Genomic DNA, 21,904 nt, shown 5'->3' on the forward strand with positions numbered 1-21,904 from the left:
TGCTCGGATGAGCCAGTCGTCCAGGTAGGGGTAGACGTGGATCCCCTCTCGGCACAGCTGCGCCGCCACCGGTGCGAGGCACTTGGTGAACACCCTGGGTGCCGACCTCAATCCAAAGTTAAGGGCTCTGAACTGGTAGTGACGCCCTTGGACCACGAACCTGAGAAACTTTCGGTGTCCCTTTAGGATGGGAATATGGAAGTAGGCATCCTCCAAATCCAACGACGACAGGAAATCGCCCTCCTCCAGTTGACCCAGGACGTGTTTGGAGGGTGACCATCCGGAACTTCTGTGCCTTGATGAATTTGTTCAGTCGTCGTAGGTCCAGGATGGGACGCCATCCTCCCGTCTTCTTCTTCACGAGGAAGTATCTTGAGTAAACTCCGGAGCCCCCAAGCCTCTTTGGGACGAGCTCGATGGCGCCCTTCTTGGGCATCGCCTTTACCTCCAAGAGAAGTTGAGGGACGTGATGTTCTTTCCTGGCCACAGGGGGGACGCGTGGGCACCTCTTTAGAAACTCGAGCACGTGACCCTGTGCTAGGGCGTCCAGCACCCAACGGTCGGTGGAGATGGACTCCCACACGCTGACGAAGCTCGCCAGCCGGCCTCCCACCAGGGTGCTTCGGTGGGGGCCCGACCCCACGGCCGGTTCAGTCCTGCTTCGACGAGGCTTTGCCGCCTTGTCCTCCTTGGCGACGACGGCGGGGTCCGCCTGACTTGCCTCGTCCCCTGTAAGCTTCCTGTGACGACTAACGGGCTGCTTGACGGTAGGTGGAAAATCCGCCGCTGGGACCTTTGGAGGCACCCTGTTTGCCTCCGCCGCTCCAAAAGGGCAGCCGCCGTTGCTGGAGAACCCCAAGAGCCCGGGCCATCTCTGTGTCCGCCTTGATGGCTTGAAGGGAATCGTCCACTGTTTTCCCAAACAGGTTGTTTACGTCGAACGGCATGTCCAAGACTCTGGTTTGCACGTCCTGACGGAAGTCAGTAGCCTTGAGCCATCCACGCCGCCTAAGGCACACGCCGTTGCCCAACTGGCGAAATCCAGTGTCAGCGATGTCCGTCGCAATCGTAATGGCGTGGTCCGACGCCACCTCTCCTTCCTGCAAGATCTCTAGGGCTTCCGCCCTCTTGTCGTCTGGTAGGAAGTCCAGCAGGGGGGCCAGTTTGTACCACAACTCCCTGTCGTAGCGGGCTACGATAGGCAAGGCGCTGGCCACCTTAATCGTCGTCGCTGCCGACGAGATGACTCTGCGTCCCATCGTGTCTAATTTCTTTCCCTCGCCGTCTGGCGGGGAGGTTGACGTAGAGGCCGTGCCCCCCCCCCCCCGCTTTCTTCCTGGCCGCCGCGGAGACGACCGAGTCCGGGGTCGGCTGTGCCCGAAGGCACAAGGGGGCCGCGTCCGGGACCCGGTACTTCTTCTCGTACCGATCCCTTCTAGCCGGCGTCGTGGATGGGTTCTTGAGGAGGGCGAGGCCCTCATCCCAAATATCGTCTAGTAGAGGTACAGCGAGGACCGTCTTCCTCTTGGTCTCGCGCCGTTGATAAAGGAAACCTTCCTTCTTCTCTTCCGGGCAGAGCTGGAAAAGCTCGGATGCCCTGGCGATCATGGAGTGAAACGATCCAATCTCGTTGGGCGGGAAAGCCCGGGTGGGAGGGGACGACGGGAGATCCTCGTCGTAAACCTCGTCGTCTGTACCCGTCGCGGCCGTGTCAGTCCCCGTATCATCCCCACGTGTCGTGGACGGGGATGAGGGCTGAACAGGGCGCGATGGCTGAAAAGGAGGTGGAGGATGAATCCTTCTTCTCTTAGGGGGAGGGCTCCCAGAAGGTCCTGTCTCCGGGTCCCCCGTCGGGAGCGGTTCCTCCGTTGGTGGTAACGGCAGTCTCGTCCTTATCTCCGAGCATAAGGACTGTATAGCCAACAAAATGGCCGCCGAGTTGTCTTGCGGCACTGGTTGAGGGAGATCCGACGGGCGATCAGGAGCCCCGTCGGCATCCTCGACGCCCTCGTTGTCTTCCACGTCGGGGTCCCTCCCGACAGGATGGCCTTCTTCCACGCCAGAGCCGTGGCCTAAGACTTCGATCAGTTCCTCCTCAGAGGTTGAGGCCGAGTCCACGACGACCTCCTGCCCCCCCTTTTTCTTCTCCGTCAGAGGTTTCACGGGGGTCCTGTCGATGGGCATGAAAGAGAACTCCCTCCGCGGTGGCAGGGAGATTCTGGGCCCCGGGGTCGCCACCACTGGTGTAGCCTCCACAGGCTGAGCCAGGGCCGCCGCGACTGTCTCGATAGAGGCCTTGGCCGGATGGATCAAGGCTTTCACCACCTTAGGTGCGCTCACCGCCTTCTCCTTGGGGGGAGGGTCACCACCTCGCTCCCCCCTCCGATGGGGTCTTAGAGTACGACTGGGGTCTCGGTGCTCGGCCTTCCTCTTACCCGAGCCAGAGCGTTGGCTCGTGGTTGATGGCGCTGGGGAGGATGCGCCCTGCCTGGCGCCCGTAGAGCCCGACCGTTCGGCGCTCCCGGTGCCAGCGGACTCGCGGTGCTTGGCCTTCTGTTGGACCCCGTCGCCGGGGCGCCCTCAAAGGTCTTAGAAGACCGCTCGGACTTCTTCTTCTTCTCGCCTGACGGGCTCTTTCCTTCCAGCCAGTTGGCGAGACGTTGATGGCGGTCCTTCATGGTCCGCTCCGACATATTGCCGCAAAACGCACAGTCCTTCTCCACGTGCATCTTGTCTTCATGTAGGCAGTAAAGGCAAAGGGAGTGTTCGTCCTCAAAGACATTCTGAAGCTGGCATCCAGGACAGACCCTGAACAGCTTTCCGGGCGTCGCGCTTCCCTTCTCCTGGGCCAAGTTCGAGGTGGGCCTGAGAAACTTCTGGAGTCCTCCAAAAGCGCGGCTCGACGGAATCTTCACCCTTGAGGGGCGTAGACGAATCCGACACGGGTCCCCGTTGATCGGATGAAGAAACGGTGGAGCTTGAGGCTCTTTTGACCGAAAAAAGAGAAATTTTTCTGAGAATAAAACGTGAAAAAATAGCACTAACGCTCGAGAGCAATAGCACGAGGATCCCAACACTTGAACGTGCGGTAAAAATCTGAAGATGACTGCCAGAGGCGGGGCTTAGGTAGAGGGCAGTCATTGGCTGTGGTCAGTATGACGCAGAGATCAGTGATTGGTTACTACTACCAAAGACAGATCAGAAACGAAACTGATACTGATTTTTTTTTTACCGAGGATTCCCAGCCTGACGGGGAATATTCATGAGCATGTGAATCCATGCCAGACCCCATGCTGGAGAATGATTGTTGTGAGGAGATATCAACAGGTATGCACCCGGGGTAGGAGCAGACTTCCATCTGAGCAGGAACATGAATGAGGGAGTACCGACAGGGTAGCGGGGGACTGCTGGAGCCGCTGCGTACCCAGTCCGTATAGACGCATGGGAAAGCTGCCCTGTGAATATGAAGGGTAGACTGTAGGCCACGTACCTGGTTGCGACCAGTCCCACCGTGACACTCGTTCTTCGCCGAATTCGTGGAATGGCGTTGGACGGGTGCTCCTGTCTGACGCGGCGGCCATTTTGTCTAGCTGCCTGCCACATGCCTGCGACGTGTTGCCCAGCCCGCTGGGTCCGGCCTTATCCAAGACTATCGCGTGTGGATCACAAGGCCTACCCTGCTCCTCGGGTCTCGGCCCGGTAGGTGCGACACCCTTGACCCAGGGGTCAGTAGAGCTGCTTTTAGGCACCCCGTCGGACGTATTGCCGGTATTAGGGCATAGGTCCTCGGCGATTGCACCGATGAAAGGGCATAGCCCCTCGGATGTAGGCCCAGTACAAGAACCTTCTGGTCCCTCGATACTGCGTCTGGGAGGATCAGAGGAACTATCGACCCGAAGGCCGGTAGGTGTAGCAGCCCCGGTCCACATGCTGGTGGAAGGACCTGGCCGGTCCCTCCCACGCGGGAGAGTCCCTGGGAAGGAGTCTCCCTTGTGGGGTGCGCTGGAAAATATTGGCCTGGGACGATGCTTCACGAAGTTCTTGATGATCCTCTGGAGGCGACTTCTGGAAGAGTTCCCTCCACCTGGCTAGTCTGTTCTTCAGCACCTTCGAGGACAGCAAGTCACACGCCGAACATGATTGCCAACCGTGATCTGGGCCAAGGCAACATAGGCAGAGGGCCTGGGGTCTAAAGTTGGGAAGAGCCTGTTGCAGGATGGACACCTGCTGAACCCTGTAGAAGCCGAAATGCGCAGGGGAGGAGCGTGGCGCCTGAGGACCAAGTACCTGAATGATAGAAAAGACAAAAAAAGACAAAGAGAAGAAGTATCCGCACGTGGAATTACATAGCCGAAGCCAAACCCAGGAGTGCTGGTGAATTTGGCCTGTTCCTGTCGATGCAGAAAAGGGGACTGGGGTGTGGCGCCGGAGGGTGGAGTCAGGGCAGCGCATGCTCCCTGGGACGCGCCACCACGCGCCTCTAAATTGAAAGGGGAAGAAGGTTTTTTCTGTTGAAAAAGGTTCCGTCTCCCATCCCTTGGAAGGGACTCCCATACAGTATGGAGGAAAGGGAACAGGACGTAAGAGTATGAATGTGCACTGGGTGCGTGTCCTTGTCTCCATCTGTGGTGGCTGGGGGGTTGCTGTGCCTCCTCCACTATCTAGCGTCGAGTAGGCCGTATAGAGAACATAGTATAGGCCCTGTGGCGGTGTTTTCGCTATGAGGGTGTGCTGGAGGAAGATGATGTCTACTCCTCCGTTTTTATGGGGGATCTCACTGGATCCTTCCATGGTCCGCCTACGGCGGATGGCTGAAGTGTTGCGACCGCCTGCTTGTGATATTGGAATGCTGGGTGCTTCTTGGAGTGGCAGCCTAGGGCTGCAGTAACTGCCCCCTTCCAGAAGCGATCTCCGATGCAGGGGGTTGGGCATCCTGTTGCTTATCTGTATGCTGTATCCAAGCTTGTGTGTAGGGGGTGTGGTGGGGGGAGCGGTTGGGTGCGCTGCTGATGTCCTGCGATGAGTGGGATATACAATCTGCTAGGCGCGCTGTATCCATCCCGCGCCTGCTAAAGTATTGCCTGGCCTGGAACGCCCGACTCCCGCTGAGGAAAGGCGAAGCGCGCACCCGCCTCTCAGCCACTCTCCGCCAGCCTCAGTGCAGCGAGTTTCGTCATTTCGGGCTCTGTGATGAGAAGCTGCTCCTCCAAAATCCACCGTCTCCGAGGACTCTGTGCTTCTGCGTTGTAGGGAGGGCTGATGCGGGGACGGAGCACACTAGACAGTGACTTTACGCCTCTGTGGCAATCTTGGAATCCTCAGGAGTGAAAATTTTAAATGCGGCCCCTGTGCTGTAGTGACTTGGATGCACCTGTGCACTCTGAACCTGCTCTGTGCCACTGGTGCTGTGAATCAAAATACTGATGCAGCTGAGCACAAGTACACACTATGATTTTGGAATGGAGCTTTCAACAGGGGAATATTATTAGCAGAGTTCCCTTTCAGAGATGGAATTACACGCATTTTATTACATAATAAAAATGTAAAAACCCAGGGCTTTCATACCCATGCCAGGTGGCAATTCATCACAGCACCAGCCAAAAAGGGTGAGAACCACATCATCCTCGAGGTGAGAAAATAACTGAATGCCACCTGCACTAGCATGTTGAGGTCCAGATTCAAGCAACATGTCCATTTTAACTCTGTAGAGAGATGTCCGAATGCCCAAGCTCTGGACTCTTCTCAACAATGGTCCAATTTCTCTCTAATCCCATCAGTCACCTGTGAAGACAGGTAATAGGGTGATCAGCAACATCTAGGCTGAGCTGCACAGAGTCCACTCCAATTCCAGTTTTACAGGGGACGGTCTGGCTTTTATTCCACTGTCCATAGCCTGGGAGTTTTAGAACTGGGGCCCTGCTTAAACCCGCTTTCCAGTGCTGGAAAGTGGTTTGGCAGGCAGAGTGAGATTTCTGTGCACTCTGCCCAGCCACAGAGATGACATGGGTTCCCCCCTCAGTTATGACATACCTTTCATATGACCACCCAACCACAGATATTGGATTTAAAGGAGTCAGGTGTGCCCCTCCAGTATTTTCAGTAACTGAGCAGGTGTGGATTGAGGGCACAGTTTCCATCTCTGAATCCACACAGGTATTACAAAAATGATCTGACAAGCAGTCTGATTTCCCAGCCACAAAGTGGCCAGAAGGTTTGTCAGGAACCAAATCCAGTAGAAAACACCTTGGGCTTGGGTGAATGGCCAACTCTTGGACAAGACCTGCCCCTGAATTCTTGGGATCCTTACCTTTGAACTGGCCAGGGAATCTGCCATGCAATGGTTCATTATTCTGTAATGCCCAGGGCCTTTACTCTGTACCTGTTCCCCTTTGAGGAGGGGTTCAGGACCTCCGCCCTGCACCAGGTTCAAAATATCTGAAGTGTTGCAGGTTGCATGCCCCTGCCCTATGGTGTATGTATCCTGCAATGATCGTTGTGAGGAGCTATCAACAGGTATGCATCTGGGGTAGGATCAGACTTCCATCTGAGCAGGAACATGAATGAGGGAGTGCCACCGGAAGGTGGTAGAACGTGGACTTAACAGGGATCTCAAAGTTCGGGACTTTATTAAACAAGACTGTTTGAAATCTTTTGCCCTGGGCAAGCATGTGATAAATATGCGAACGCTTTGAAAGGCATCACGGCTCTAGGCTTGAATGCTGTGTGAAGAGCCCAAAATAAATAAATAAATAAAAGTCTAGTGATCCACACCCAGGGCCCCCTAGGAAATCTAACAAGTATAGCACATGGAGGCAATTACAATAAAAGGTTTTGGAATTTTGTTGTGAAGTAAAAACATTAAATAGTAAAGAAATAGACAAACTGAGTTAGTAAATTAAATCGGTTTTTATTTTGTAATAATTAAAAAAGGTTATCTTCATAAGTTAAGCATTTAAATCGCCAACTTGGTATTACTGGAGTAGGTGAAACATGAGTATGCATTAGGTATGTAAAATTTAAATCTCTATAAGAAAGTGGAACAAAGGGACTTTCAGGCTGCAGGTATGTTCCAGTAGCTTTATTACATCTTCTTAAATTACATCAGGTAAGCTCAACAGGAACAGTTACCAGGAACAGACATTGGCTACCATTACCCAGGTAGGGTCTCTCCAACTGCCTGGGTTTAGAGCCCTCACCACAAGCATTCCGTCACTCACACCATAACATTCCGCTTGACATCACATGCTTCTACATTCACTTCCAAGTACATCACAACACATCTCCCTTTCTTCCAGAATCACCACATACACACAAAGCACATCATAACACACCTCCCTTTCATCCAGAGCCACCACATACACACAGACACATCACAACACATCGCCCTTTCTTCCAGAATCCCCGCACACACACTAAGGACACCACACGGTCACAGGTATAACATGCTACCAACACACACACACAATCATACGGTGTGCCTTATTTAAAGAGAGGCGCAACTCTGTATAAATAACATGGAGGGCGCCCCCTCCTTCCTTGAACTCTAAATCCATAATGCGAGAGGCACCCCCCCTCTCTACTGTTGCTAACATTTCATACAGCAACTCATAACACGGCGGAATGCAAACACACCCTTACACAGCCCTCTCCATGCTCTATTCCTCTATATCTGATACTCTCGATATCCTTGCCCCCGTCATGAGAATCCGCCTGAAGCCCAAAGCCAAATGTAACTCCTGGTATGACTCGGATCTCGTCACCCTAAAACGCAAGTGTAGGGTGGCAGAGAGGAAATGGCGTGCTTCATGTTCATCCTCTGACAAACTGGCCTGTCGCCTGCTCCAAAGGCAATACCGGCTCTCCGTTCTCACCAAGAAGAGAGCCCTTATCCAAGCCCGCATCTCTGAGGCATCTAACAACTCGGCCGAACTCTTTAAAATCTGCAAGGAGCTGGCCAACCCCGCTGCAGTCTCTACCTCTCCTGTCCCCTCCCAGGCCCTCTGCACTGCACTGGCCTCGCACTTCATCTCAAAAACTCAGGACATCCTGTCCTCGCTCTCCTCCTCTCTCCTCCCTCCCTCTCTTCCCGGCTCTTCCTCTTGCTCTCTTGCAGCCGCCCCTCCACCCTCCTCTGCTTTTCCACCTTTTTCTGCTGATGAGGTTTCCAGACAAGTCCGATCTATGAAAGCCTCGTCTAAACAGGTTCACCCCTGTTCCTCCAAAACCATCAAGGACCACATCGACTCCCTGGCTCCTGCCCTGGCTGACTTTTGCAACCACTCATTCGCCTCTGGAGTCTTCCCATCCCCCCTCAAGCACTCCCTTGTGCACCCCCTCCTCAAGAAACCCTCTGCCGACCCCTCCTGCCCGGCCAATTATCGCCCAATCTCCATTACTCCCTTCCTGGGTAAGCTCCTGGAGAAACTGGCCATCTCCCAGCTTAACCTCCATGCTGAATCTGTTGGTAATTTTCATGACCATCAATCCGGCTTCAGAGTGGCCAGAAGCACGGAAACTGCTCTCCTGAACATCCGTGAGGACCTGCTCCTGAACCTCGATTCCAACACTCCCTGTGTTCTCATTCTGCTCGATCTCTCCTCTGCCTTTGACACTGTCAACCATGCCATCCTGCTCAACTGTCTCCGTGATAACCTGGGTATCACTGGTCAGGCGCTGGCCTGGCTGACTTCTTTCCTCTCCGGTCGACCCTCCCAGGTCCAAATGGGCTCCTTCCTCTCTGACATCTTTTTCTCCACCTGTGGTGTCCCCCAGGGATCCATCCTCTCTCCCTGGCTTTTCAACCAGTATCTGGCACTCCTTGCCCACCGCATCGCCGCTCTCTGCCCCTACTTCCAGTGCTATGCAGACGATACCCAGCTCATTTTCAGGCTACCCTCTGCCTCCTCCTCTCCTTCCCTCATCTCCGACTGTCTGTCTGCTATCCAGGAATGGTGTGCCGCCAATGACCTCTGCCTCAATGCCAGTAAGACTGAGATTCTACTCATCGGCACACCCACTCCCTCCTTCCCTGCAGCTCTCTGGCCGGCCTCCCTTGGCCCCCTTCCTGCCCCTACCTGCAAGGTTAAAAACCTCGGGGTCATCTTCGATTCCACACTCTCCTTCTCTCCTCATATATCTGACGTCTCTAAGAAGTCACACTACCAGCTGCACCTCCTCAGAGGTATTCTTCCCTTCCTCTCCTTCCCCCAGAAGCTCACTGTCTCCCGAGCCCTGGTTCTCTCTAGGCTGGACTACTGTAACAGCCTCTATCTTAATCTGCCTGCCTCCACTCTCCGCCCTCTGCAACTTATCCAGAACAGAACTGCGAGACTTGTCCTTGGCCTCAAGCCCAGGGACCGTATCTCTCCAGGACTGAAATCTCTTCACTGGCTCCCAGTGGCTGCGAGGAATAAGTTCAAAACCCTCTGCATTGTCCACAAGGCCTTCTGGGGCCTGGGACCTAAATACCTTCAACTCTCTCTTCCTAAATATCTTCCTTCACGAGCCCTTCGCTCATCCGTCTCCAACTCCCTCATGGTCAGCCGCTTCTCGAAGCAACGAGCTGGGGGTAGATCTCTCTCCGCAGCAGGGGCCTCCCTCTGGAACAGCCTTCCTGCCTCCCTGAAACTTGAGGAGAACCATCTCCGGTTCCGGAAGCACTTCAAAACCTTCCTCTTCGCTTCTGCCTTCTCTCTCCCTCTCCCCTGCTAATCCTGCTTAACTCCCCACTGAATTCAGCACTAAACCTGCATCTGGGCCACTCTCAGCAACCTCGGTCCAGGGCCCAGCCACTCTTCCACTTGCACTGCCTCCCTGGCTCCCCCTGCACTGTGGGACTGTCACTGTATCCCTACAGCCCCCTTCCCAGCACTTGCTCTGCACTTACCTCGCACTTGCCACCAGCTGGCCCTTTTTATTTATTATTTATTATTTTTTACGCTACTTACCTTGTACTGCACTTCCCCCCCACCTCCTCCCCCTGCACTTCCTCCTTTTCCCCTTACCTCTGCACTTGCACGATCTGAATGACACCTGGCCTAGTAGGATCGTTTGTCTGTCTTCCCCTTGTTTCCCTCCCTCCCTGCCTCGTCGCGCCTTGAAACACTTGTGTATAGGCGCGTTACAAATACCATATCATATCAATCCACCCAGGTTGGTGTGGCCAAGCACAACCATTCAATTTGTATGGGCTCACTCACATCTACTCACACATTGAAACTCTTACACCCCATATCTACCCTGGTTAAGACACCCTGAGTTCATATCCACTCATACAACGGAAGGCACTCACCCCACTATGTACCCAACTTTATTTTTAATCATTGAGCACGTCAGTACTAGACACCTTAAAATATTCCTACAATCATGTATATTGCTCAGACCTACACAGCATGACAAAGTTTTACAGCACATTTTTGGACCACACCACATCTGCAATTCCTAAGTTGGTTACTACCAGCACATTGCTCAGCCTTCATAACCCTTAAAACTTCAGACATCTCTAAGCATTATAATCCTAAAAGTCCTCATTGCTTGCATGCAACCCAACACTGCAATTTCTCAAAATATGTTATGTCTAACACTAGACAACCTCTACGAATAAACAGACTTATAATCCTATTTCTTCGCTAAGTGTCCATGGTTGTACACAACGTCTAAAGCTGCAAAATCCTCATAAATTGTTATTTCTAAGCATGGGCTAATTGAGACTGCATCTCTATCATCACACTCTACCAAGTACCCTCAGTAATTCTCAGTCTCACCAAACAACCGGCACTTTGAAACGCCAGGTCAGGACACAAAAGAAAAATGAACACAGCCGTCGGCACAAGCATTACAGAATCGATGCTTCCCCTCTGCCCGGCCAAAACTTTAAGTACACAGTACCTCATAGTCCAGCATGGTTCTGAGCACAGCTGCTGTTATAATCCTCGCCTGACATCACAGATGTTCTTCTGGAACTACGTTGTAGCCCGCTATGCTTAGAGGATGGCACACTTTTCCGCCATTCATTTTCCCAAGCTCCACTTCTTGTGGGCACGTCTTTATTATCCCAACGCGCACACAATCCTTCCTTCTCAGCTCTTACAGGATTTCTGTAAATCACCTGCTCACGCCTGCACGCATGGAGGGTCCTTTACTTGAAAATGATGCTAACTGCGAATGGTTCGCAACATCTTCAGCCGTTCTACTCTCTCGCCAGCCCACACACGCACGCACCGGGTAACGTCATAACTTGGGCACTGGGCACAGGGGCCTGCGGAGGTCCCTCGCCGCAACGGATGCTCCCCACGCCACAGAAAAGCCGTGGACCTCCTGGAGCAAACAAGGCATCACCATCACACCTCATATGGTAGGTTGTTCCGGATCCCTTTAGGGATACGACACAGTCCTATAAGCACCCTCACCACGGGCATTCCTTAGTCGGCTTATTTACATAGCCCGTCATCTCAATTCTCTCACAATTTGGCTGCCAGCCCCGAGCAGAGTGCTCGCTCCTTACACGCTGTCATTGAGCACCAATCTTCATCTTCTCAGAGCTTTTTCTTGCTCGTTACAGACCGATTATGGTTGCCTGCCATGACCCTGGGACCTCTTTCTCTCCCTCTCCCTTTAGCTTTGCCCTGGGCCTTCCTGGCCACCTTTTCTTGTTGATGGTGCGCAGTTTCCCGGGCTGGTCCCTCTTTCCTGTCCTCTTGTCCTCTCTTGTTGGGGCAGATCCCCCTTTACCTTGCACATCTGTTTCACAATGCACAGCAGCTCTGCCATTTCTCTGCAGATATCCCCCATTCTTCTTCTTCTGGGGCTGGGACAGTCTTCTTTATCGCTGGGCTTTCTTTACCTTTGAGCCCTCTTTACATTTCCCTCGCTTGCCCTGGGTCTTAGGGTCTTCAACTAAGGGACAGTTCCCCTTTTTCATCTTCTCTGTGACTTATACTGGAGCACATGCCCTCCTCTTCTTCACTTCGAGGGTCAAAGGTCTCCTTTCTTATCGCCCTGGGTGATGGGACTTACTTGTTCTGGGGGCAGTGGTTCCTTTCTTTCTTCTCTGCATGCCCCGCAGCAGACTAGACACTTAAACTGTCTCTCTTTTGCCTGGCAGGTCTGTTACTGGTGTTCTTTAAGACCATCCTTGTCGGCAGTGAAACAAAGTGACTTCCGTAGGCTGCAGGTATGTTTCAGTAGCTTTATTACATCTTCTTAAGTTACATCAGGTAAGCTCAAGAGGAACAGTTACTAGGAACAGACACTGGCTCCCATCACTCGGGCAGGGTCTCTCCAACTGCCTGGGCTTAGAACCCTCACCACAAGCATTCTCTCACTCACACCATAACATTCTGCTTTACATCACATGCTTCTACATTCACTTCCAAGTACCTTGAAACAGAAAGTGAAAGCATTTCCCCCGTTTTAGCTTTCTCTTTATTGTGTTAAACAGGATGCTGAAGCAAAAAAAGCTCCTCCCAGACAGGAAGTGACTTGTTGAAATAAAAACTTGCCTGGAAATTCCATTGTTGTTTCACGGTTTGCTTTTTGAAGACAGGAATGTTCAGAATGCAGTCAATACCAGTAGTTGACTGCTCTCTGAACATTCCGATTGGCTGAGAGGAGGCCAATAATGTTGTCCATGTGCTAATACAAGATTGTGACTTATTCAACTGAAATACCTCTACCTTACATACTAGAATAGAGTGGAATTGTACAAGATTTAGTGTGTAGACAACCCTAGCTGTGTGCCGCGCAGGGTGCCTATCACCTTCCGTACTGCATAACGCATGGGAATGTATGGGTTTTAGATGTTTTTGGGAGTGGATGCAGCACGCAACTATACAGATGCTTGGCTAGCAACTGGACTGAAGTCTCAAAATGGGATTTCTAGAGATTCTAGGTCATTTATATAATATAACAGAAAAGTCTGGATAGGTTTGGGTTCAATTGTTGTGAAGTGGCAGAAGGTGGTCACCCCACCAACAATAGCCAAATAGTTAGGGGAATGGGTGTCTTATTGTAACAGAAAAATTAGCAAAGACAAGGGATGCTCCTTATGGGAAACATGAGAAAAATGTAGGTACTTGGTAGATCACTAATTGTAAAATCGAGGAAGCCATCAAAATACTCTTGAAATATGGAAAGTCATAGAGGCGGCATGGGATGCCTCTGGTAATGTTTGAATTGATGGATGACTACAAACATAGCGCAACTACTGGATGCTTGCGTACACTAGTGGAATATGTGCACGTTACAGTATGCAGAATTGCTCCTGTAGGTTAAGAACTGGTGTTTTGTTTCATTAATCATACTGCTGTCTTCTTTAATGTTCATATGTGAAAAAAACTAAAAAGATGCTTAAAAGAAAACTTTTACAGACTACTGGCACTTGTCTATGTACTTTTGAGTAAACCCCAAATAAAATTAAAAATAACCAAATTGGACAGAATAGGTTTTGCTTCTTGAAACCCTAAAGGTTAAGTCTCTAGAGCGCCTGGGAAGGATGCACAAAAATTCTGCACAGATCTATACTTTGTAGCAGAGTAGTAAAAAAACACAAACATTGAAAATGCAACTTCTTACAAATTCCCAAAGTACAGACAAAAAAGAATACTTGACAGCTAGATGGCATTTACTAGCAAAAAAAGCTATGATATACAAAAGGTTATATGGAAATCAATTTATGACAGAGGTGGACACTGAAAAAAAACTTGCATCAAAATTGACTTGAGATGGATTGAAATAAAAATGTAAAGCAAAATACCCAGCTGCAATCAAAACATACCTTCTGTAGCCAAATGGTTACACAAGGCTTATGGAAGAAATGCCGGCAGGGGAGCTCCGTTAGTACTTCTTCCTTAATGTATTCACTGCAACAGATGGCACAGCACTGCTCTTGACCTACAGCTAAGAAAGCAGAGTTACATCAGCAACTACTTATGATGATCTTAAAAATGTACGGTATGCAAGGAATTGCACAAACTACATTTTGAATAGCCACACAACTCTCCTATTAATGAAAAGAATATATATTGTTTAATGCTTTTAATTTGTATATCTGGTTTCAATACAACCTTTATACATATAATTCCATCCATACTTTTTAAAATACATCCATTGAAATATATATATACACATTTAATTATACAATTGTCTGATCCCCTAACTTGAAGTACTAGATTATCCACTTAATTATATCAAGTTTGCAATTTGAAGTCCTCAATACGAGAGGAGAGAGCAATTTGAGGGCAAATTGATCATGAGTGTCAACCGTCGTTAGTTATTTATGAACAGTAGAATGCAGATTTCAATTTTACCACATAGTGGAATTCAAGTAATAATCTGAAGATCGCTTTTGTAAAATTAATGGTTGCAGTATAATGGATTGTTGTTCTCCATTTATTATTCTACACCACAATTCATAACTCTAACGTCGGTAAAAAACTGGCTTAAAAATTGGTTATGAACATCCGAGGTACCTTCGCAATTAAAAAACTAATGTTTCCAATTTTCTGCAATTCCTGTTGCATTACATTCATAACAGATCCTGTTCTTTACGAATGCCCCTTCCAAAAAATAAAATAAAAAAATAAAAAATTATATATATATATATATATTCAGTGAAAAAACTTTGTTAAAGGGACGTTATGGTTAAGTTGCGCTACTAAAAACCTATGAAATTCAGTGAAAAAACTTTGTTAAAGGGACGTTATGGTTCCAAGTAAAACCGAAAAACCTTTGAAATTCGCCAGTTATGGTAAGCTAAGCAACCATAACTCGCGCCACCACCGTGCACTGCTAAGACTAACACCCAGGACATCAAAGATGACATCACAAATGTCATTGATGACATCACTGATGACATCACATGTCTGGCTCACTATTCTTTCTTTTGCTGACATATCTAGGCCACATGGTTTTCTTCAGTAACAGTCAGAAACTAAGAATTTTATTTTATTTGTAGACGTATCCTAGTAGGTTCTTACAGTAATTCCCTTAGAGTACAGTCACATCATATGAAACATATACATATGGGAAAAAACAAGCTTGAAAGACAGCAATCCTTTTTGTGCATAAAGATAATCACTAGACTTATGAGCACTTTCTGATAGTTCTGTTTTTTTTATGGCAGTACTTTCCCTGTATATGGTCATATTTGTATACATTGTACTCACACTACTTTCCTTAGGGTCCAATCACATCAAGTGATACATATACATAGGGTAAATAGCAGCTTTGAAACAGAGCAATCATTTATTTGCATGAAACTAATCAGTTAAGTTATGAATTGTTTCTGCTACTACTTGTGCTTTTTTGCTAACTTCACTTTCCCTTTATATACCCATATTGGTATGTGTCTTTGTGTTTTGTCTATAGTAATGAAATTATGTAATAAATGGGTTTTATTAGCTACTTATTACATATTTCACAGTAAACAAAAATCTATTAAGAAAACAATTATCATTTCATTATTCAACATATTAACATTACGAATATCATACCTTCATCTTGTACGCTGCACACAATGTTATGTTTCTGCATGAGTAGCTTAGTATACTAGATAGAACCCCATAATAGGATGCTATTTATATCAATGCATCGTTCAATGCACTTATTAGGGTATATTTCGTGCAATGATTGTTGACACTTTTTTCGCAACATAATAAGAATCCCTTCTACACATATTTCATGAGAAGTACATACACATGTGATGTCATCAGTGATGTCATCAATGACATTTGTGATGTCATCTTTGATGTCCAGGGTGTTAGTCTTAGCAGTGCATGGTGGTGGCGCGAGTTATGGTTGCTTAGCTTACCATATCTGGCGAATTTCAAGGGTTTTTCGGTTTTACTTGGAACCATAATGTCCCTTTAACAAAGTTTTTTCCACTGAATTTCATAGGTTTTTAGTAGCGCAACTTAACCATAACGTCCCTTTAACAAAGTTTTTTTTCACTGAATTTCATAGGTTTTTAGTAGCGCAACTTAACCATAACGTCCCTTTAACAAAGTTTTTTTCACTGAATTTCATAGTTTTTTAGTAGCACAACTTAACAATAATGACTGACTTTATATACATGTCATATGGAACTGACTACATCTCTTCTTATGAACTTGATGTCCGCAAACTTATTTAATGTTCGCGGACATGTTCGGAGAACAGTACCACTACCTAAAAACTGGGGGGGGGGGGTGGTGGGGTATGTTTGATTGTTACATCATAATATAGGAACATTTAACAAATTCAAAAAGCAGCACACAAACACATTATATATAGTAATACATAAGAAATGTAACCCATATATGTAACACACTAACCATTCATTTAAATACAATATGTTCTGAAATGGAATATACCACAAGAAGATAAATTGGCTTCCAACATAATTACCTCACAGACACAACAGAACTGAGAACAAGACCAGACCCACTGAATACATAGGACTTCTCTTACCAGAAATAGTAAGTGTACTTCATTTTACTCATATTTATAAACTTTCTGTATTAGATTAAAACATATATTATCTTTTTTTTTTCTCACAGAAATGTCTAGTACTCTGGAATGGCTAGAGGACAATTTCCCACATGAAGAAATGTCACAAGATAGTGAAACTAATGGTAAACACTTTATAATATAAACCATTTATTTATTATTTTTTTTATATACATTTAACATTTATATTATTTTTTTGTACAGAGCATACCAAAATAGAAAAAACTTCAGAAAACCCTGTTATGGATAAAAGTCTTCACAATATAGAAGAAAAAATGGATGTGTTGTTGGCTAATTGTCACGTCCTCCCGACATTTACCCGGCAACATCCGTTCCCATACCCAAACCCCACACCAACGGGGAAGACACGGCAGGCGGGATGTACGGAGGGGCAGTACCACCTCTTTCCGCCCATTTCCATGTTGGCGTCTGCCCTGGCGCCTCATCCATGCCAGACGGCACCGTGGTCGCCGGCTCTAGCTCCCGCGTACGGGAGCGATCACGTGACTAGTCACGGGATCGTCTGTAGCCAACGCTGGCGTCCACTTTTTGACAACCAATCATGGATGGCGTCCAACCTCACGTGACGCTCCTGTACGTCATGTGATCAGTCATGTGATTATGACTTCCTTTAAAAGGAACCGAGGAGAAACACTCAGTGCTTCACAGCTGTTTCAACCAGAGACCTGTTCGGCTTTACTCCTCGTTCATCTTGCTTCTTTTCTGGATCTTGACCACGGAACGTTATTTGGATTTGATATTGGATCACCCTTTGGCTTTGACGTATTCTTCTGGATCATTGGAACTCTTGACCTACGTCTGATCTTGGATTTCTGCTCTGGATTATCCTTCTGTTTTGGCGAACTTTTGAACCACAAACTCTTGACTATCACGTTCTGGCTGCAGATGTGAGTTGGAGGAACTGCAGTACTTTCCAGCCTGCTGTTGGTCTTCCCTCGTTGTCTATTAAGGTTTCCCACCTTTTCCATCATCCCCTGGGTAAGCTGTGTTGGTTATTCTTGATTGCTTACACTGCCATTATTGATCAAAGCAGATCTGATTCTAACCTTTGCCTTACAGCACTCAGGGGTCCTTCCGGTGTTCCCGGTATCCAACAGACGACGCAACTCATCACCTGTGGCCTCAAAGATTGCTAGGGCAGTATACTTTATCTGCTCGAGCGATACTTGGGGACGGAGGTATTCTATAGCTGCACGACCATCAAGGTGGAACACCAGGATCAGAATACTAATTTTAATAATTTTAAAACTTTTGTAGAAAATCATTTCAAACCAAAAACCTCGTAACATTGCCCCACATGTACTTGTCCCTCCTCACCATATCCCAGTCAATTATCCCCAAACCCTCTCCATAATCCAAAACGTTTTGATGAGACTTCCACCCCTTCGTCACCTAATACCAATCATGTTGAAACCCCAAATTCTCCTGTTTTTGTTTGTTTCTGCCTCACCTTTTCTGTCATAAATTATTAATATATGTTAAATAAAGTTTAATTTTTATATTGTATTGTGAATAGTTTCCGTTTTTTTTAAAAAAAACAATAAAAGTGTCCGCGGACAGTGCGAGTGTTCTGAAACGTTCGTACATAAACGAAAATGGAGGTGTCCTGAAGAACACCACACCTGTTCGTACTGTTCGCTAGCAAGTTGAAACTGTTCTAACACCACACGTGGTGTCCTGAAATGTTCGTAAAGAAACAAAAATTAAAGTGTTCTAAAGAACACTATCTGTCCGTAATGTTCGCTATCAACTTAAAACTGTCCTAAGAACACAATTGGTGTCCTGAAATGTTCGTAAATAAACGCAAATGATGTGTCCTGAACAACAGTACAATTGTTCGTAGTGTTCGCTAGCAACATGAAACTGTACTAAGAACACACGTGGTGTCCTGAAATGTTCGTAAACAAACAAAAATTAAAGTGTCCTAAAGAACACTATACCTGTCCGGTACTGTTCGCTAGCAAGTTCAAACTGTTCTAAGAACGCTATTGGTGTCCTGAAATGTTCGTACGTAAACGAAAATGGAGGTGTCCTGAAGAACACTATACCTGTTCGTAGTGTTCGCTACCCAAATGAAACTGTTGTAAGAACACACGCGGTGTCCTGAAATGTTCGTTTCACGTGTGACGCACTTTTAATTACTTCAGAACCCGAACAGTGTACGTAGGACATCAATGCGCATGCGCTAACCAATCTCCGTGCACTTGGTGTCCTGCGGACAGGCGCTTCCTTCGCGGACTAGTTCGCAAACGGATCATATGACTGCACCCACGCTCCTCGTGTGTCCTGAAATGCGGACACTGTTCGTGTCCCCGAACAATTTAAAAGTACATTTTCAGTTAATCCATAATATTTTTCAATAAAATCTCACCATGGCACAAGTCCCACATAGCAATCTTGAGTTTCTATATATCTTTTGAAACTTTCCGATCCTTTTTTTGTGTTCGATCTGTCCGCAGACAGTGCGCATGTCCGCGAACCGCGCACAAGCACCCCTATAAAAGACCACGCCCAAGAGCTTATTCCCATTGTGTTTCTGGCTATTCTTCAGAACACAGTGATTTTTGCTGTCACCTGCAGACTACACCATCATCGAGATGGCATACTTGGCTGCTGAACTGCCACTTGGTGCTGCACCTGCTTCAGCACCACCCCCACCCCCTCCACCACCACCACCTCCCCAAGGGCCTGAAGAGGGGAATAGGAGTGAGGATGCGGAGGAGGAAGAAGAGGATGATGAGAATGAGGTAGAGGAAAACTCTACTACCCGCACTAGGCGTGAGTCTTGGGTGTGGCGGTTATTTACCATTCATGGTAATGTTCCTAAGGCTCGTGCGAACCGTGTTAACTGCAATGAGTGCAAAATGATACTCAGTCGCGGGAAGCACGGTAAGTACAGCTTTGGGACCACTACTATGAAGCGACACCTGAGGTCATTTCACTCTGGGGCTATTCGCAGGGTTGTACCTTGCGAAGAACGTAGCAGGTTGATTTCCTCTACTTCATCCTCTGTTTCTGATCCTGTCACCACAAGGACCACCTCTGTGGGACAGCGTCTTCCTCAAGCTGCCTCACAGGCCATACAGAATGCTGATGACCCTTACCTTTCGAGGGTCACAGTTGTATGTATGTACTGTGACACAGTACTCTGCAGGGGGGAGCGACTTCGGAGTGCTTTTGAGACTATCGTCTCAGAGCACGAGAAGACCTGCTCACTACCCAAATAAAACCCACTCTACATCTTCCTCTCTCAGCTCGCCCTTTCTTATCCCTGTGGTTGGTGTCCCCCCCTTTACCCTCCTTTACCCTCCTCTCCTAGTGTGTCGTGTCTGAAAAACCAAAAAAAGATACAAAATTACAAAAATCAAAAAAAAGTAAGGCTTTTTCAGAGCCGCCTTTCCCAGTTAAAAAATAGAAGTGAAAATAAATGAAGCAGGGCTCTTTGGATTTTTTAGAAGTCCGCGGTCAGTTCGCGAACATTAAAAAAATTGGGTTGCTACTCCATCACAAACATTGTAATTTTCTCTGGAAAGAAGTGGTGGCTCGGAAAAGAGCCTTTGGGTGGTGTTTGTAAGTCAAAAATTGTACATGCTTAACATCTACTTCAAAATCGTTGTTGTAATTCCAAAAAAGGTCGCAATGCATTTTGTACATTTCTCAGAAAAATCTGATTGCCAGCATAAGTAAGATGGACTCCAACTCTGCGAAAAATGTATGTACTACAAAACATAATATTTTCATTGTGAAAAGAAGACATGCCAAAATCTCTTAGAAAGGCAAAAACAGCCTTATTAACATTGCGCCTTGCTTTTTCCATTTGTGGACCAAATGAAGAAGAACGAAGCCACATTTGTCTCTGCGCAATCCGTGAAATTATCCCTTGAGAATTAGGAAACATGTCCATAACCTTCCTAAATCCTTCTTTCATAGCAAATTGCAAAAAAATTCCAGTCACATGTCCTAAACTGTTCCCTCCACAATGAATTACAATTATATCTGGATGTTGCTCTGTCTCCAAAGTAGCACAGAGAGGTAGCAAGTCCAACCACTTCATTCCACGTACTCCATGCCAATGTACTTCCACATGTGGGAATCCAAGATCTACAGCTACTCCACAGCTTTCTGCATGCACCTTCAACCAATGTATCCACAAATCTCCTAAAATCAAAACAATCTGTTTTCTGAAACACACAGTCATAGCTATCTTTTGTTCTCTCAGCAAAAAGAGTATATGAGAAAATCTCTCCTGGCACAACACACCCACCAAACTTTCCTGACCAATCCCTTTCAGTGCTTATTCTCATTTGCATGACTTCTGAACCCAAAAATCCCCGGATGTAACTCCCGATGTCCGCGGACAAATCGTAACATGAACAGCCCTTCTACCATTTCCACTACACTCTCTCTGCCATTCCCTCATTGGATGTACCTCAAAAATCACATGACCATGCACCAATCACATTCAAGACCTCTACATCTAACTGCATCATCATAGATCATCACTGCAAATGTACTCTGAATCTCTGAGTACAAGTGTCATATCATTGGCAAGCAGCATCTACCAGAAATACTGTACAAGTCTTCAAGATTTCTACTTGCAGCTCCATGCTCCAGCTCCATATCCATATGCATGAACACAAACTTCAGGTATGCATATTTTCTGTATAGTAGATGAACACATTTTCAAACAGACTTTTACCTTTTACCTTGTAAAATCTGTAAAATGAATTTACTGTACTTTTTTCAATTTCCTAAAATCAACTATCACTTATAAACCTTTATACTATTTACTTTCTTTATACACCCACACTCAAATCATGTTAAACTAATATTTTTTAAATGAAATATATAGACTACATATATTCAAACAAAATTGCATGCAAACACAATCTATGTTTAAACCTTTATAAAAATACTTATACAATTTCATATTTTTTTGTTTTTATTTATTTATTTACTTAATTACTTTAAATTAGACATGACATTGAGGCGCTATTACCTAGAACAGTTTACTTACAGAAATAGCGGTATTCACTAATATATTATAAATTTCACAAGACAGTAACAATATTTTTTTTTTGCTACAGTTAGTCATTCAATACAATTTGTTCATTAAGAACATATCATATGTACTGAACTGATGCAATGTATCTTATGTAAATAAATTAGTTTTTGTCATCTGAACCCCAGTTTAGTAACACATAAATTCAAGAATACCTATCCCTACTAGTTTTAGTTCCCAATGCACAATCACACACCATTACATACATCTTTATCAACTTACTCAAACACTCATGCACACAGCACACATACATTCCAGAACACCCCAACCCATATCTTCTTTATTTTTTTCAACAGACCCTAAAGAATGCCTACCAAAAGTCAAGTCCGTAGAAAG

General features: G+C 46.8%; 1 protein-coding gene across 1 annotated transcript in view; it reads right to left on the reverse strand.

Annotated features, from left to right (window-relative positions):
• The window catches only part of PJA2 (praja ring finger ubiquitin ligase 2), a 578,273-nt gene that overhangs the window by 69,696 nt on the left and 486,673 nt on the right, over positions 1-21,904 (reverse strand). Inside the window, exon 8 of the mRNA XM_069625483.1 lies at positions 13,775-13,896. Coding sequence (XP_069481584.1) covers positions 13,775-13,896 — 122 coding nt within the window. The remainder of the gene's footprint in view (positions 1-13,774; positions 13,897-21,904) is intronic.

The sequence above is a fragment of the Ambystoma mexicanum genome, chromosome 6p, assembly GCF_040938575.1.
Source record: "Ambystoma mexicanum isolate Mex_15411 chromosome 6p, UKY_AmexF1_1, whole genome shotgun sequence".
NCBI classification, from domain to species: domain Eukaryota; kingdom Metazoa; phylum Chordata; class Amphibia; order Caudata; family Ambystomatidae; genus Ambystoma; species Ambystoma mexicanum.